This window comes from Rhinopithecus bieti, unplaced genomic scaffold, assembly GCF_001698545.2.
Source record: "Rhinopithecus bieti isolate Rb0 unplaced genomic scaffold, ASM169854v2 scaffold_5882, whole genome shotgun sequence".
Taxonomy (NCBI): Eukaryota; Metazoa; Chordata; class Mammalia; order Primates; family Cercopithecidae; genus Rhinopithecus; species Rhinopithecus bieti.
In genome coordinates, this window is record NW_016805188.1 from 1,892,974 (window position 1) to 1,909,539 (window position 16,566).

At 39.7% G+C, this 16,566-nt stretch overlaps 1 protein-coding gene across 1 annotated transcript in view; it reads left to right on the plus strand.

The window, feature by feature from the left end:
* DNAH11 (dynein axonemal heavy chain 11) overlaps nt 1-16,566 on the plus strand; it is a 396,815-nt gene that overhangs the window by 248,455 nt on the left and 131,794 nt on the right. Inside the window, exons 57-61 of the mRNA XM_017871552.1 lie at nt 5,167-5,313; nt 11,282-11,395; nt 13,405-13,548; nt 14,177-14,359; nt 16,002-16,103. Coding sequence (XP_017727041.1) covers nt 5,167-5,313; nt 11,282-11,395; nt 13,405-13,548; nt 14,177-14,359; nt 16,002-16,103 — 690 coding nt within the window. The remainder of the gene's footprint in view (nt 1-5,166; nt 5,314-11,281; nt 11,396-13,404; nt 13,549-14,176; nt 14,360-16,001; nt 16,104-16,566) is intronic.

Below are 16,566 nucleotides of genomic sequence, written 5' to 3' on the forward strand. Positions count from 1 at the left end.
CACCAAGGACGCACTGCTACTGCTTTCCAAAGCCTACAATGGAATTGGCTGATTACTGTGTCACAGCTGGATTAGGGAGAAACCTCTTTCTGGCCTGACTCAGTGCAAGGCAGTGTGGAATATTGAAGGAGCAGACACAGCGGATTGCCTCACTTGTCTGTGACTTCTTCAGTGCACAATACTTGTCATCAAAGTTTTTATCATCCTAGGATGGACCAGTATCTTTTTTGGTCTCAGATTCTCAACCTCCAGTGAGGGCATCGTTTTCTGGCTAATGACTGTGGCGAGATCCCAAAGTAGAGTCGTTTCTCCTACCTTAGTGACTGGTCTGCTCCTCTTAGCCACCAGCTCTCTTAGATAAAAGTGTCCAGGGTCATCTGTGTCCTCAGTCCTAAGGCCTCTGCTCCCTCAAAGGGTGATATCTCTAACTTGCAGGGGTAAATCAGGAGAGAATCAGCACAGGATGTTAATCATGTGTGGGTCTGTACACATATCATCATTATTTAGTTGTTAAAAAACAAAGGATTTCATGAAGTAGGTGTTGCTACTATAATTTTATATATGAGGCGTAAAGAGTTTAAGGCCAGAGAGTCAGTGAGGTTGGGTTTTAGACCCAGGTATGTGGTGCACTGATGCCCGTGAGTTGTCCATGGCACCATGCTGCCTCTCTGTGGCTGGAAAGAAGAGATTGGAATGAGAGACTCTGGAGACTTTGAAGAGTAGCCCAGCCTTTCTCTGAGCCAGCCAGGACTTAGAGCTGGAGTGAGAAGAATTCTCTTTAGTGATCACCTCAAGACTAGAAATACTGGTGGCCTTCTCAGAGTGAATGTTGTCAGGTCAGACTCTGATATGCTTTACAAGGATTGGGCCAGTGGTTTCCCCAAGTGGCCTGGGTAACCCACCTGTGGCTAGGCTTGAAATAAACCGAGACCCGAAGGAGGGAGCACCTTTTCACATGGGCACCTTTTCACTCTGAAGGGCTCTCTGGCCATGTCCTTCAGTCACTCTGGGCCAAAGCACCACTTGCCTCTTTCCCTCTTAGTTTTCTACACCAAGAATGACTCTGTGGCAAAACACTGTGATCTGTACTAATAGTGAGTAGTTGGACCACAATTAGGAAAGAGAAACCAGAGTGAGGAGGTTTCCAGGATGGTTGGGATCAAGTGGCATTGAGAATAGTTTCTAGGAAGCCCACAAATAGCATATCCAAATTTGTGCACCTTCTCCTTTCCTCTCAAAGAATGCCTATCTAGGCCAGGCACGGTGGCTCACACCTTTAATCCCAGCACTTTGGGAACTGAAGGGGGAGGATTGCTTGAGTCCAGGAGTTTGAGACCAGCCTGGACAACAAAATGTGACCCAATCTCCACAAAATTTTTTTAAATGACCCAAGCATGGTGGCGCGCACCTGTACACCCAGCCGCTTGAAAGGTTGAGGCAGGAGGATCCCTTGAGCCCAAGAGTTTGAGGTTACAGTGTGCTGATTGCGTCACTCAACTCCAACCTGAGCAACAGAGCAAGACCCTATCAAAAAAAAAAAAAAAAAAAAAAAAAAAGTCTGTCTTTCCTGTTTCTTTTTATTTACACCTTATTTTACTTTCTTGTCTTTTGCCCCTCTCCATGTCTATTTTCTTCTATCTGTCTATCTCATTTAAATCAAGATGGCTTTCTGTAAGAAAGATTTTCCCTGGAGTCTTGTTGTGCTAAATAAGGCAAGGAAGGAGCTCTGTGTCACAAAGCATTTATATCCCTTTGAGTGTCATCCCGTACTGAACCTGTTGACTTTGCCCACTATCAGGAAATGATAGTGTTGTCACTCAAACTGAGCTTTCAATACCGTGGGGGCATCCTTGGCAAAGAAATAAGTGCTTCTGCCATACTTAAAGGGTTGTTTTCCCAGCTAAAAGCAAGTGGGGTACCATCCTGAACCATTGCAGTGGTGGCAGCATCTCAGCCATAGGAAAAAAGAAGAGGAGAGAGACTGTGATTTCTTAATAATCACCTCAGTTATATATTGATGAGTCAAGGGGATGGGCGAGGAGCGGGAGAAGGGAGAGCTAATTCACTGTGTCTGCCAAGTCCAGGGCTGCTTGAGTCTCTTTACTCCCCCTTAGCTAAGAACCCCAGGCAGAAAGTCTATAAAGACACAAGATGCCTTGACTGACATATGAAGTCTTGATGGAAAGACTGACGGTGATTTCTTTTCATTGGGTATTTGTGCATGAAATGGTCTTAATATCAAAAACGTGGTTGGAATATTCAACAGCTATATGACAGTTTTAGAAATAAGTGGGTTATAAAAAGGAAGGGTGGTTTCCTATGTGGAGAATTGGAGAGCCATATAGCGTAAGATCAGGTTGTATGGAGAGCGTAATGCCTATATATTGGGGCATGCATCCTCTAAGGGTCTGCCTTAAGGAATGCCATGTCATTTGAAAAGCTTAGCAATGTCCATTCTTTACAGTAAAGCTGTAAGCCCCTTTTATAGCCAAATAACCTCTCTCTAGAAGTCAGCTTAGGTCATCACAGGTAGTCCTAGTGACCTTTCTTCATAGATAAAGCCTTGCTTCCACACCTTCAGTCACTTTGAATATTTCAGAGTTAACAGCTTCCTTAGAAACTGAAATTAGGGCTTGAAATAACATAATTTTGTCCTAGTCTCTTGGGTGATTCTTTTTGCTTTATTTCTATTTTGAGATGATAATAGATTGAGAAGAAATTACAAAACATACTACAGACAGGTCCCTGTCACAGCTTATGGATTCAATGGTAAGTTCATCCTGCATAACTAGTACAATGTCAAAACCAGGAAAATGGCATTGGTACAATCCACAGACCTTATTCAGATTTCCTGTTTTACTTGTACGTGTGTGTGTGTGTGTGTTTAGTTTTGTGCAGTTTTATCACATGTAGGTCTGGGTGCTCACACAGTCAAGACACAGAAAAGTTCCATCTACAGAAATATCCCATGTTACCATTTTATAGCCACACCTACATTACCCCCACTTCCTCCCCACCTCCTGAATCCTAGTTCCTGGCCATCACAAATCTATTCTCCATTTCTGTAATTTTGTCATTTCAAAAATGCTATACAAATGGAGTCATAAAATATGTAACCTTTGGTTATTGGTTTTCTTCACTCAGCATAATTTCCCTGAGATCCAGCCAAAGTATTAGGTGTATCCATAATTTGTCCTTTTTTATTGAGTAGTATTCCACAGAATGAAGGTAGCACAATTTAACCATTCAACCACTGAAGGGCATCTGGGTTATTTCTGGGTTTTGGCTATTATAATAAAGCTGTTATGAATACTCATGTACAGGTTTCTTTTTGTAGACATAAATCCACAAATGACCAAAAATGAACTGTTTGGTACTTGCATGTTTACATTTATAGAAAACAGGCAAATACTTTCCAGAATGGCTGTGACATTATACATTACTACCAGCAGTGTATGAGAGAGCCAGCTTCTCAGTTTCTTTGCAATAATTTGGTGGTATCTCTGATTTTTATTTTACCCATTCTAATAGGTGTGTTTTTACTTGCATATTCCTGATGGATGATTCTTTTGACTATGGCCTAACATAACACTAGTTTCATATGGCTAAAAAGAATGGAGAAGCATGTCAGTATGCAAAGTTACCCTCAATTCATAGAGAGGCTGAAAAATCAGTCATAGCTTAATCTATAATAGTGCAAGTAGCAGTCATAGTAGTAATCATGCTTTTTAGATAGAGTGTGAATATATATGTTGGGTGGAAACTACAAGATTACTTGGATATAGTAATGGGATGTTGTTCCACAAGATGAAACCACTGAAATGTCTTTAGCAATTGAGTTAAAATAAATGGTTATGATTGTTCTTTGCTGCTGTGATTTTTAAAAATGGTAATACTTACACTTTTGGAAGAGAAATGCAATGGAGGGAGAATTATTGTGATGCATAAAGCTGCTTTCAGATATTTCTGAGAACTGAATCATGTCTTTTTCTCTATTGCCTCACTTCTGCTTTTAGTTACATGACCTTCAAACTGAGGAACCTAGTAATGCCTTCTGAACCTAATGAAATTTTAGCTGAAAAAAATGGACAGTTCTTTTTAGCAGATGAATTTATGGATTCCTTGGAAGGCTAAGTTCTCCAAGAGCTCAGTAAGGTTATTTAGTGATAGACCGATGGGAGACATGTATGTCCCTGAAGCTCACTGAGTTTTGGCCACAGCATAGTAATACCTCAAACACACAGTTTGCTCTCCTTAGTAGGTATTAAGTTGAATACTGGGTTAGCTTCACGATCATCAATGAGGTGAAAAAAAATCAAGAGGGCCATTTTCCGTTTGATGGGAAGAGGTAAGACCTATCAGTGGGCATTTTATGTTCGTTTGTTTGTTTTGAGACGGGAGTCTCGCTCTGGCGCCATCTCCACTCACTGCAAGCTCCGCGGCCTCCCGGGTTCACGCCATTCTCCTGCCTCAGCCTCCCTAGAAGCTGGGACTACAGGCGCCCGCCACCACGCCCAGCTAATTTTTTTGTATTTTCACTAGAGACGGGGTTTCACCATGTTCGCCAGGATGGTCTGGATCTCCTGACCTCGTGATCCGCCTGCCTCGTGGCGGTTACAGGCGTGAGGGATTACAGAAAAGTGCTGGGATTACAGGCGTGAGCCACCGCGGCGGCCACAGTGGGCATTTTAATATGCAGCCAATTAATCTGCAGTCAGGCAAGGAGTATTCATGTCTTCAACTTGCTGAAGCCTCCAGCAACCTTCTGTTGGACAGTGAAGAGGCATAGTTCTTCCAGGTCGTTACCAAGTATGTCTTCCCACGACCTCTGCTTCCTTGAGCCCGAGCTGCCCAGGACCCAAAAGCAGACATGGGTGAAGGAGCATGCTTTCAGACAGAGGGAAGAGCAACTTCCCGACTCAACCTGTTAGTACTGACAAAAAATAATTATATGTCCTGCAAAATCATTGGAAAATATTCTTCTGTTTGTTCTCATGTGGAGAAAAGCAATGTGGCTGCATTTGTGCCAATCAGAAGACAGTGAAAATCAGGGTAGAGACAGATACAAGATACAAATTGTTTGGAATCCCTGAATTCATTCCCAACCATAAGCTCTACCTGGGATTTGTTGTGAGCAAGGCCAGTGACGTAAGACTTTTGCTTTAGGTGGGAGATCTAAAAGCCAGACTTGCCTCTCAAGAAGCCGAGTTGCAACTGAGAAATCACGATGCGGAAGCTCTGATCACAAAGATCGGCCTTCAGACGGAGAAAGTGAGCCGGGAAAAGACCGTCGCTGATGCTGAGGAGCGAAAGGTCAGGCTAATTCCACCACTTAGAGTACTGAGCTATATTTAGCACAAAATAAACCTTGGTAGGTGAACAATTTTGAACAACTTCCTCTCCAGGGAGCATAAAGTCTAAAGAATTATTATAGTTACACATGTAACAGCATTTCACACCATGATTACCACTTGACCTTTCTTTACATTATGCATTTCCCCAACCTTTTAGCTCTTTTAATGATATGAAAGAACAATAAATACTGAGCTCATTCAAGCATATAATGGATGTGGATCTTGAACATCAGGCCTATTTGTAATACAGTAAAGGTCAGGAAGTCACCTCTGAGGTTTTAAAGGTTTCCACTTTTAGGCAAATTGAACAACTCAATTGTTAACAAAGCCCATTCCGTCACTTTGCAAGATGGTTTTCAAATTTTGCGTTTTAATAATACAACTGGAGTTTATTATTAAGTCCTAAGCTAAATTTGTTCTTTTTGATTCGATTGTGGCCCTGGCATTCTGTATTATGTTTTATTGTTGGAAATAATTCCTTTTAACATTATATAGATTCTGCTTTCTTTCTACTCGGGTTTCTAGCAATTCTGAAATAAATACAATGTCTTTTGTCATCTTCTTTTACCAAAACATCAGCTACAAATGGAAGACATAGTTTTGTACATCTGATTTCTCAAAAGAAATAACATAGTAAACAAAAAATTTAATACATATTTGTTTAAAAGTTGAGTGTATATGTGTAAAGTAAAAATTTCTTATTTTAGACAAAAGATTATAATCAGGGCCTAATTAATAAAAAGTTGTAAGTTGCTAACATTCTCACAGCCATTGAATCGGTAGTGATTATGCCATTTTCTTATCTTTTAGGTTACCTGAAAATATTTGAGTTTTTCCAGTGGTGTTGCCATTCATATACAATTGAGTTGTTTTTCTTTTTTTCCAATGTGTGTTGAGCGTGTCTTCCTCGCACAACTAAAGACTTGAAAAGTTTGTTGAACATAAAAACTCTAAACGGGCCGGGCGCGGTGGCTCAAGCCTGTAATCCTAGCACTTTGGGAGGCCGAGACAGGTGGATCACAAGGTCAGGAGATCGAGATCATCCTGGCTAACAGAGTGAAACCCCGTCTCTGCTAAAAAATACAAAAAACTAGCCGGGCGAGGTAGCGGGCGCCTGTAGTCCCAGCTACTCGGGAGGCTGAGGCAGGAGAATGGCGTAAACCCGGGAGGCGGAGCTTGCAGTGAGCTGAGATCCGGCCACTGCACTCCAGCCTGGGCAAAAGAGCCAGACTCCGCCTCAAAAAAAAAAAAAAAAAAAAAAACCTCTAAACACACAGTTTTAAGAAATAAGATTATGGCATTTAAAATTGAAGATAAGGCACATTTGGCATGCCCTATGTGATCAACGGGCATAAAATTCCTAATTTGAGTTGTAAATGTTTCTGTTGAGTTGCAGATAAGTGGAGAATGTCCTTTAAAGTATATTATTGGACTGGGCACAGTGGCTAATGCCTGTAATCCCTGCACTTAGGGAAGCAGAGGCAAGAGGATTGCTTCAGCCCAGGAGTTCGAGACCTGCCTAGACAACATAATGAGACCCCATTCTCCATAAAACAGGAACAAAAAAGACAAAGTATATTATTATATTGAGCAATTAGTTATCACACATGGTACAATCACCATGAGCTAATTCTATCCAGGGAATATTTTTCAGGTATTACACAAACGTGTGATGTTCTAGTGGTTATTGTATCATAACCTATCATCACAGATACTTTTGGAAACTTAAAATATAAATAGAGGGGTTTTTTTTTGCATTTTTACCTGTGAATTCTTTTTTTTTTCTTTTTTTTTTTTTTTTTTTTTTTTTTTTTTTTTTGAGACGGAGTCTCGCTCTGTCGCCCGGGCTGGAGTGCAGTGGCCGGATCTCAGCTCACTGCAAGCTCCGCCTCCCGGGTTTACGCCATTCTCCTGCCTCAGCCTCCCAAGTAGCTGGGACTACAGGCGCCCGCCACCTCGCCCGGCTAGTTTTTTGTATTTTTTAGTAGAGACGGGGTTTCACCATGTTAGCCAGGATGGTCTTGATCTCCTGACCTCGTGATCCGCCCGTCTCGGCCTCCCAAAGTGCTGGGATTACAGGCTTGAGCCACCGCGCCCGGCCACCTGTGAATTCTTAAGGTAAAATTACCCTCATAAAAGGAGAAAGAAGTTTTAGCGAATTATAACTCATCTGACAGGTTGTTCAGTGAAGTTCTTCAAACACAAAGAAGGGGCATACTATTTTTTATGTTTAATCCATACCAAGACATAAAAATAATACTTCTAAGCATTTTCATTTTATCCATGGAGCTTAATTTAATTATAAATAACAAATATTAATGTCTATTTTTTCACCAGGCACTATTGTAGACTATTAGGGATATTTCTCAAGCAGGGTGCTCTCATGTAGATTACATTGCAATGGAAAAGACTGACAAGAGACAAGTCACACATTGAGAAGCTGGATATTTTGAGATAGGTGCTCTGATGAAAATCAAGTAGAGAGACATGATGGTGGGAAGGAACTACTGTAAATTGGGTATTCATGGAAGAAAGTTCTTTCGTAATTAAACTAGGAAGCATCTAGAAATTCATCAACACTTGAGTCCATGCTGTGGGCTCATATTTGTCATATGTTCAGCAATGTGCTAGATACTATGCTATGCCATACTAAAGGGGGTGAATATGGACTGTTTCTGGTCCTATGAAATTGGGGTCTCAAGTCTTCAAACATGAGCACTAATTTAAAAGTAATGCTGCACAGCTCACAAAGTACACAGCCACGTTTAATATGACTAAACAAATGTTGGGGTTAGAGAATGTCTTGCCGTGAACCTCGACAGCCCACGTAGAGAAGCAGGTTGAAATCATTGCTTCAAATCTATAAGGTAATCAAGGGCGATTTGAACCACTGGCATTGCCAGCAATGATCAAGTCACACAAGCATCATCAAGCCTGTGAAAATTAGTTCTTCTTCCACCTTGGTTTGGCTTCTCAGCTCCAAATTCTAAAATGCTAAGAATTCTCTGATTGCTTTCAAACTGTGTTCTCCCTTGAGTGGAGTGTAAACCTTCATGAGTAGAGGCAACTTCTAAATTGAAGCGCTAATATCATCTCTTCAAAAGTTGAGCATCAATCTTGATTTGGAATGGCTATCAGTTTTTGTGTGTGTTTCTGTTCTGAATGTGGGTGGGCCTGGGTTTTAGAGGATCATAAGGAAATTCTTACAATCCAAAGGCAGATAAGTGTACTGTGTCAGCTTGCCAAAGCTGCCATGACAAAAATACCACATGGGGTCTTCTGGGATATTGGGAGGCTTAAACAGTAGAAGTTTATTTTCTCCAAGTTCTGGAGGCTGGAAGTCCAAGATCAAAGTATTGGTAAGTTAGGTTTCTCCTTCTGTGACTTGCAGTTGGCTGCCTTCTGCTGTGTCCTCACGTGATCTTTTCTCCGTGATTATTTCCACTGATGTCTCTTGTGTGTGTCTGAACTTCTCACCCCAGTCAGTTTGGATTAGGGCTCACCCTAATGATCTCACTTTAACCTGATCACCTTGTAAAGGCCCTGTCTCCAAATACAGTCACATTCTGAGGTTGGGTCTTCAACATATGAATTTTAGGGGGGACACAATTTAGCTCATAACAAGCAGTTATTGGGACTTTATTCTCTTTATCCTCTCCCTGTGTTCACCACTAAATCTTAAGAACTTCTGCAAGGGGCTGTTGATGAATGCAAGGCAGAGAATTTCTTGTCTGCCCATGGATGAAACTGTCTCCAAATTCCTGCTTTAACTTATAGCAGTAAGGGGAAAGCACACTCTGTAGGCACTCTATGCAACTCTTCTCTTGTGTTATAGGTTGAGCATTGCTGACCAATACCTAAGAGCCATTGGGCAAAGGAAATTGTACACTGGCTTAACAGCTTACTGAGATATACAGAATTTTCACTCCTCTAGTATTGTTGCACCTTAGGGTGAGAGGTATTGAGAGTGAGAAATAAGTTGACCAACCTGAGAATTTTCTTCATTTGTATGAGTGGGTTTTTATTTAATGTTCAAAATTGTTTTGTTTATAAAAATTACCCAAACGAAAAATACTCCATTAATAGTAAAGGAGTCAGAAATGAGTAGCAGCTACTAGGCTGATAGAAATAGCACTTGAGCCAGGCGTGGTGGCCCATGCCTGTAATCCCAGCACTTTGGGAGGCTGAAGCAGGCGGATAACTTGAGGTCAGGAGTTCAAGACCAGCCTGGCCAACACGGTGAAACCCCTCTAGTAAAAATATAAAAAATCAGCTGGGTGTAGTGGAGCGCGCCTGTAATCCCAGCTACTCGGGAGGCTGAGGCAGGAGAATTACTTGAATCCAGGAGGTGGAGGTTGCAGTGAGCCAAGATCATGCCACTGCACTCCAACCTGGGTGACAGAGCGAAACTGTGTCTCAAAAACAAAAAAAAAGGGAAAGAAAGAGCACTTAAAAGAAGTACTCTTTAAGGTTTTATCCAGTACTAAAAACCTGTGATCCCGAGTCCAATTTAAAATGATTTTTTAATGATGCCATTATAAATGGTAACAAATAGCATTTATAGATTCACTGTATCCTTATGGTTAAATAAACCTGAGGTGATAACTCCTTTGCTCACATAAACCCGTTTATCTGTAGCAGTGTTCTGTAGCATACAGAAAATTTTCATGGTCCATTCCTGGCAGCTTTTGAGGGTTGTGGTTTTCGAGTAGTTCTCAGTAAGCATGCAGGGTTTTCTTATTTACATTAACGATAGCTGTGTGTGTATTAGCAGGAGGCCACATATCTACCCCGAACCAATTATCTTCATAAAAGGTACAGTACACAGCAAAATAATGGTTAATCAGGAGAAGCGTAATTACTGCTAATAAAGCTGCAGTAGACAACTTAATTTGTTGTGAGCAGTGTTTAATTTTATGGTATAGTTAAACTTGTTCATTTCAAACACATCTGAAGAAATATACTTTTGTTCACACTTTATATTCCACAATCACCATCACCACAGGAACCATCTCCCATGGTGGCTAGATCCTGGTGCCCAGTGCCACAGCTTTGAAATTCAAATTTCTACTGAGGACTGAAAATTCACTCTTCCTGGCCTTTCAGATTCTATAGGTATCTTAAGGGAAGGAGGATAAGCCACCTCCCACCTCTGCCCTCGCTTCTCATTTTGGTTTGGTTCAGGTTTACCAGCATGAGTTTCCTCTATATTATATATCATGTCAGAAGGCTGATGCAGCACCCTCTGTGTCCTGGGAAGAGATGCCACTGGATCCACAAGAGGAGAGTGGGTATCAGTGTTATTGTTCCAATACCAAAGGCAGATGTGGGCTCTTGCATCTGTGGTTTCTTACCATGTCCTTGGAGCAACCAGTAGTCTTCACTAAAATTTTATTTATAGGTAGGCATGCAATCCACAACCACAGAATAGAATATATTGTAGACAGTTGATCAAAAGAGCTTCAAATCTGTTCTTTAGTAATAGCCAACATGGCTTCTAAGCAAAAGTTAGCAAAAATTGGAGAATCCTAGCAAGAATATTTTGTGGTCTAGGTTACTAAGCTAACCCAGATGTTTGTTAATCCAGGACTCTCTGAAAAAGAAAACTGAAGAACAGAGGAATCACTTAATCTTGCTTTTACTATTAGTGGTACCTTATAATTAAATTAGTCAAAGCTTTTCTTGGAGCATTTTGAAACTTGAATCCATTTATATTGAGATTTGTTACTGTGTATTTTTTACATTTACAAAACTTTGTATACATACTATGTCTAAAGGAAAATTAGTCTATTTAACAAATTCCTCAGCTGTTCAAAGCACAGAGAAATGAATTATTTAGCAGTGCATCTGAGTCAACCTCCATTTCTCTTTAGAGATATCTGTGATAATAATTTGTATGGCTTTGTGTGCTTTTCGTCTCTAATTAGGTGACAGCCATTCAGACTGAAGTGTTCCAGAAACAGAGAGAATGCGAGGCTGACTTACTCAAGGCTGAGCCTGCACTGGTGGCTGCTACAGCTGCACTCAATACACTCAACAGGGTAAAGATGATTTATTGGTCCCTGAGTTTCCTCAAAGTAATATTTAAAGCTTATTAGAGTTTGAATAACTGAGCTGAGAGTGTAGCCCATGCAGCGAAAAAGTATTTTAAAAGGAAAGAAACACCCATGAAATATTAAAGTTGAAACAAACCTTTGAGGTTGTCATTATAGTTCAACTATTTTTTGCCATCCAGGACTCTGTGCTACAGCAACCCAATAAGCAGTCTCCTTTTGAATATTTCCAACAGCATGGGATTTATACTCTTATGAAAGGCAACTGGATTGTTGGTAACTGTATTTGACCCAAATCCAATGTTTCATATCATGTGTTGCTTTAAGAGACCCTCATGGAAAGAACAATGGGAGCAAAGATACGTAGGTTTGGTCCCCACCATTTCTTTGAGTTTGATGTTGTTGGTGAAACCTCCCTAAGCACTCAAATTCTTAGAAAGTAAGCTGTGTTCATCACAAGCATATTGTTAGGGAAAGTGAAATCGGGGCCAATGTTCTTTTAAGAGCCTGCAGCTAATCTCATCCTGGGGTCTTCTCCCAGTCCTCTGGGGAGAGCTCAGGAAATCACTGGGCCTGAGATTCTCAAGATTCCGTTTCAAAAAGTAAAGAATCTAGATTTTCACTCTTCTTAGAAATACTGAAATTCGTTTTCTAAGTATTTTTTTGAAGAAAATAATTTTGAGTGTGACTAAAGAGATACTTACATGGGTATTTCTTACAGTATTTCTTACAGTCTTACATAAAACTGAAAAATTTTAAATGGAACCATACCATAATAGAATTCCAATTATTACACCTTCAAATACCCTTATGCCTTTAAAATAATATTGTTAAATGCTAATTAGCAATGTGACACATTAACCATGATATATTAAGTGAATAAAGCAGATTATAAAGTAAGATATTTTATATGACTAATTCTTTTGGTAAGAATATGTGCACAGAAAAGATTGGTAAAAGTAAGATTAATTGGTTATCTCTGAGTAATGGAATATTTATTTTCTTTATTGTGTTTCTCTAAATTTGCAAATTTTTCTCTGAATAATTACTCTTTACTCAGGCAAAATAGCACCACTTATAAAGCTGTGTATATTTATAAATTATAAAAGAATATTGGTTAGCCAGCTCTCAATTATTAGCATATTTTAAGTATTTGTTTTTGTTCTTGCTTTCACTCTCTTTCCATTCTTTGTAATCATATACCAAATAAATAGGCAGCTTCTGATAAGGGAGCAGAATCAGGTTCAACATTTGATGAGGTTTTATAAGCAAGAGTGTATTACGTAGCACATAAAATATCATAGGAAATACCTGGTTGGTTTTGTTTTTTAAATCATGTATTAAATATCATAAGCCTACATGAGCTTCTTATATGTGCTAGTTCCTGCCTCAAAGTATTTGCCCTGATACCATATAATTTATACTATTAACATCATCTGTTGGATTAATCAATGGTCTGACCTGAGGAGATAAAGGAGTAGAGAAGAAGGTTCAGCCTATCTTGGCCCTCTCCTAGTTGAGAGTCCCTGTAGTGTAATGGAAGATATTTCTTGCTTGTACATGTAAGACAGAAAAACAAACCTAAGAGACACTGAATTAAGGAATTATGTGTCTGGGAGAGGTTTGGTTAAGATGCAAATCTATTACATAGTGGGATAGAACCTATAAATAATCTTACAACATACACACGCACACACACGTGTGTATATCCTGGTCTCAGTGAGCAGAGCTCTGCAGGACTGATATATAGATCATTTTTCTTGGAGGCAAGAAAGGGCAGTGATGTCTCCAGAGTATCAGAGAAGCTCCCAGCAAGAATTGAACCTCCTGGAGTTCCAAGGCGGAGTCCCCAGGTGGCAAAGAACTGCCAAATTGAGACTGGTTTGATAAGGAGAGTAGGCCACTGAAGACTAGCATGACAACTTACAGAGCTTCTCCAAACCTCCCCTAATCCTGTCTGTCTATATGTGTGTGCGCACATGCGTGTTTTTCTTCAGGTCAACCTCAGTGAGCTGAAAGCCTTTCCCAACCCGCCCATTGCAGTTACCAATGTTACTGCAGCCGTGATGGTCCTTCTGGCTCCTCGGGGAAGAGTGCCCAAAGACCGAAGTTGGAAAGCTGCTAAAGTCTTCATGGGAAAGGTATCAGCGTAGCCTGGCAAGATAAAAACCCTGATAATTTCCATACTGTTTTCAGTACTATGGTTATGCTTAATAGCAAAAGATGTTCAGGTCAGAAGAAATCATCTTCACAGTTGCTGAATGTAATCTACTGTATATGTTCTCTAGACTTACAGTTTTTGTTTGCCAAGTTGGAGGTTAGCTTGGGGTTATGGCATACCTAAGTCAATGCCAGCAGCAGGTGGAAGGTTGCTAATTATTTGCAAAATTATGAAAGCAGTTAAGTGTAGGAGGGAGAAAATTACATGGATTTCTTAGGTTGGAAAAATGTTATAATGTACAGGAAGGTGAAGCACAGGGGCTTTTGGTGTGTTTTGCTTTTCTTTTCTGCCTGCCTTTTCTTCAAAATGTGAATACCTCCTGTGCTGGGACTGAATATTTTACCCCGGGATAGAAGAGGTTTTAAAAGTGTCCATTGCTAATTCTAACTTCATACTATAAAGACTGAAAAAGTCGAACAGTAGGATAAATGCAGCTTGCCAATTTTGCTTTTGTAATGTGAGTCCTAAAAGCTGATTTTAACTTTTGATCTTGGAATTTTCCCTGCAGCCAAAATGCGTTTGTTGCAATAAATCTTTTTGCTTTGCAGGTTGATGATTTTTTGCAAGCATTAATTAACTATGACAAAGAGCACATTCCAGAGAACTGTCTAAAAGTGGTGAATGAACGGTATTTGAAAGACCCAGAGTTTGATCCAAACCTGATTCGAACCAAATCTTTTGCAGCAGCTGGCCTCTGTGCCTGGGTCATCAACATCATTAAATTCTATGAGGTATCAATCCTAAATTAAGTGTTTACAGATGTTATCCACAAAGGGCCACAAGCACATCAATTTCTAGGTCAGCAAAAAGAGTAAAATTTGTTATTTCGTTTTCTGAATATGGATATATAGTTCTAAGAATAAGACATGAGCATGTTGAACAGTTATCTACAAGAGGTTATTTGAAATGTTAGAAACTATCTTTTTTTCGGGTAGAGTGATTGGCCGCTTTATATTAAAGAGCAATAAGTAGTTAGATGAAAACTTATGTATGAATTTTACTTATTTACATTTAAATATTTAATTCATGTTGACTTAAAACAACTGCAAATCTGAAGTCACCTCAAATTAAATGTAGCCCCTGCTCTCAAAGCAAATATTCAAACCATCTGTATTGTTGACATAGTGAGATAAGGAAATAACCATTTCTTTGCGTTAGTATTTTAATGACAGGTAAGTTTTGTGCCTATATGTGATCTAATCTAAAATTTGTACTTTTCGGCAGTGTAGAGATAGATTATAATTTCATGCATTTATTTATCAAATATTTATCGCCAACCAACTGTATCCCAAGCACTTTGCAGGGTACTTGATCTAATAAGGGAACCATGCATGGCCCACGACTCTGAAGAACTCTCATCTTTGTCTTGAAGGGTTGTATGTTATATTCAAATATGGAATTAGAAAAAGTCAATATAGTCAATTCAATTCGCAAAGTAATTTTCATAAAGCCAGGCTATTTCCTTTATACTGTGGGACCCACAAGAATAGGACTGTCTTGATCTCTCTCTTTAGTGGAAATCTTCATAAAGCAAGAGTTTAGACAGGTTGTGGTTGATGTACAGCCTCTTTCCATAATGAAATGTCTCAGCCCTGTCTTCTACTTGTACAGTAGATGAAAAGACAAGCATAGAGCTTGACTGTGGCTGCATTCTGTCTTATTTTGCTGTAAAATAGGAAAGAAAATTTAATTGCCTTCCTCTCTCCCTACCAGCAGAAAAATTGATCCACCTGAATTCTCAGATGGTCCATTCAAACAGCGTGCGCTTAAGGTGGTCGGGAACTTAGAAAAGAAAGTAACAATGTGGTTGATGTTGTGTGGATATCTCCCACTCTCCTTTCTGTGTTGAGAATTTTTCCACAGTTATTTTCTGCCTTAAAGGCTAGACATGATCTCAGCTTTGGCTATGGCTTCTGCACAATGTAATTTCTAGTAATATGAGGAGTATCTTCACATTTTATGACAAATTGATTTTAGTATATTAATGGTGTTTGACTTACATCACATTTTATGCAAGTACTTGTAACTCTAAGGTCCAGATTAAATAAGTAAAATAATGATAGACCAGAGAGAATGTGGAAGGCTATGTGGATTGTGCTCTGCCTTTAGGTGGTACCATGTCTGAAAAATAACAGACTAGGTGTGGTGGCATACACCTGTAATCCCAGCACTTTGGGAGACTGAGGTGGGAGGACCCCTTGAGCCCCAGAGTTTAAGACCAGTTTGAGCAACATGAGAAGACCCCCATCTCAATAAAAAAAAAAAGAGAAATTGCTAGGTGAATTAGAGATTTTAGTTGTAAAGCATCCATCCTATCCAGGATTGAATGATTACTTACCCTCTTTGTATCTTTATGAATTCATGAATTTTCAGGTCTACTGTGATGTGGAGCCAAAACGCCAAGCATTAGCCCAAGCAAACTTAGAATTGGCTGCAGCTACTGAAAAACTAGAGGCTATCAGGAAAAAGCTTGTGGTAAGTGCAAACTATGACATTGAAATGGTTCCCAAGAGGTGGTCCCTGCCTCCACCTTAGGATTCCACCCTCAGACAGCACCATATCTGAGCCCTATCAAGCAGAAAGGAATTCGATCTTCCATGAGTGTATTTCCTTATATAGCATTCAGTAGGTATTTCTTATCTGCTTTATGCTAGACACTGAACTGGGAAAGTGCAAATGTTCATGGTTTCTACAGCTAAGAAACATTTGCAGTCTGATAGCAGAAAGGGGAGGGCAGCACATAGTGATTCCAGGCAAGTCTTCTGGAGTCAGACTATCTGGCTTATATCTTGGCTCCACTGTTTAATGTTGCATTCTGTACAAGGTGGTTAACCTCTATGAGCCTCTGTTTTCTCATCTGCGAAATAGGTATTATAATAATAAGCCTTTCTTTTCTTTTATTTTTTTTTTTTTTTTTTTTTTTTTTTTTTTTTTTTTT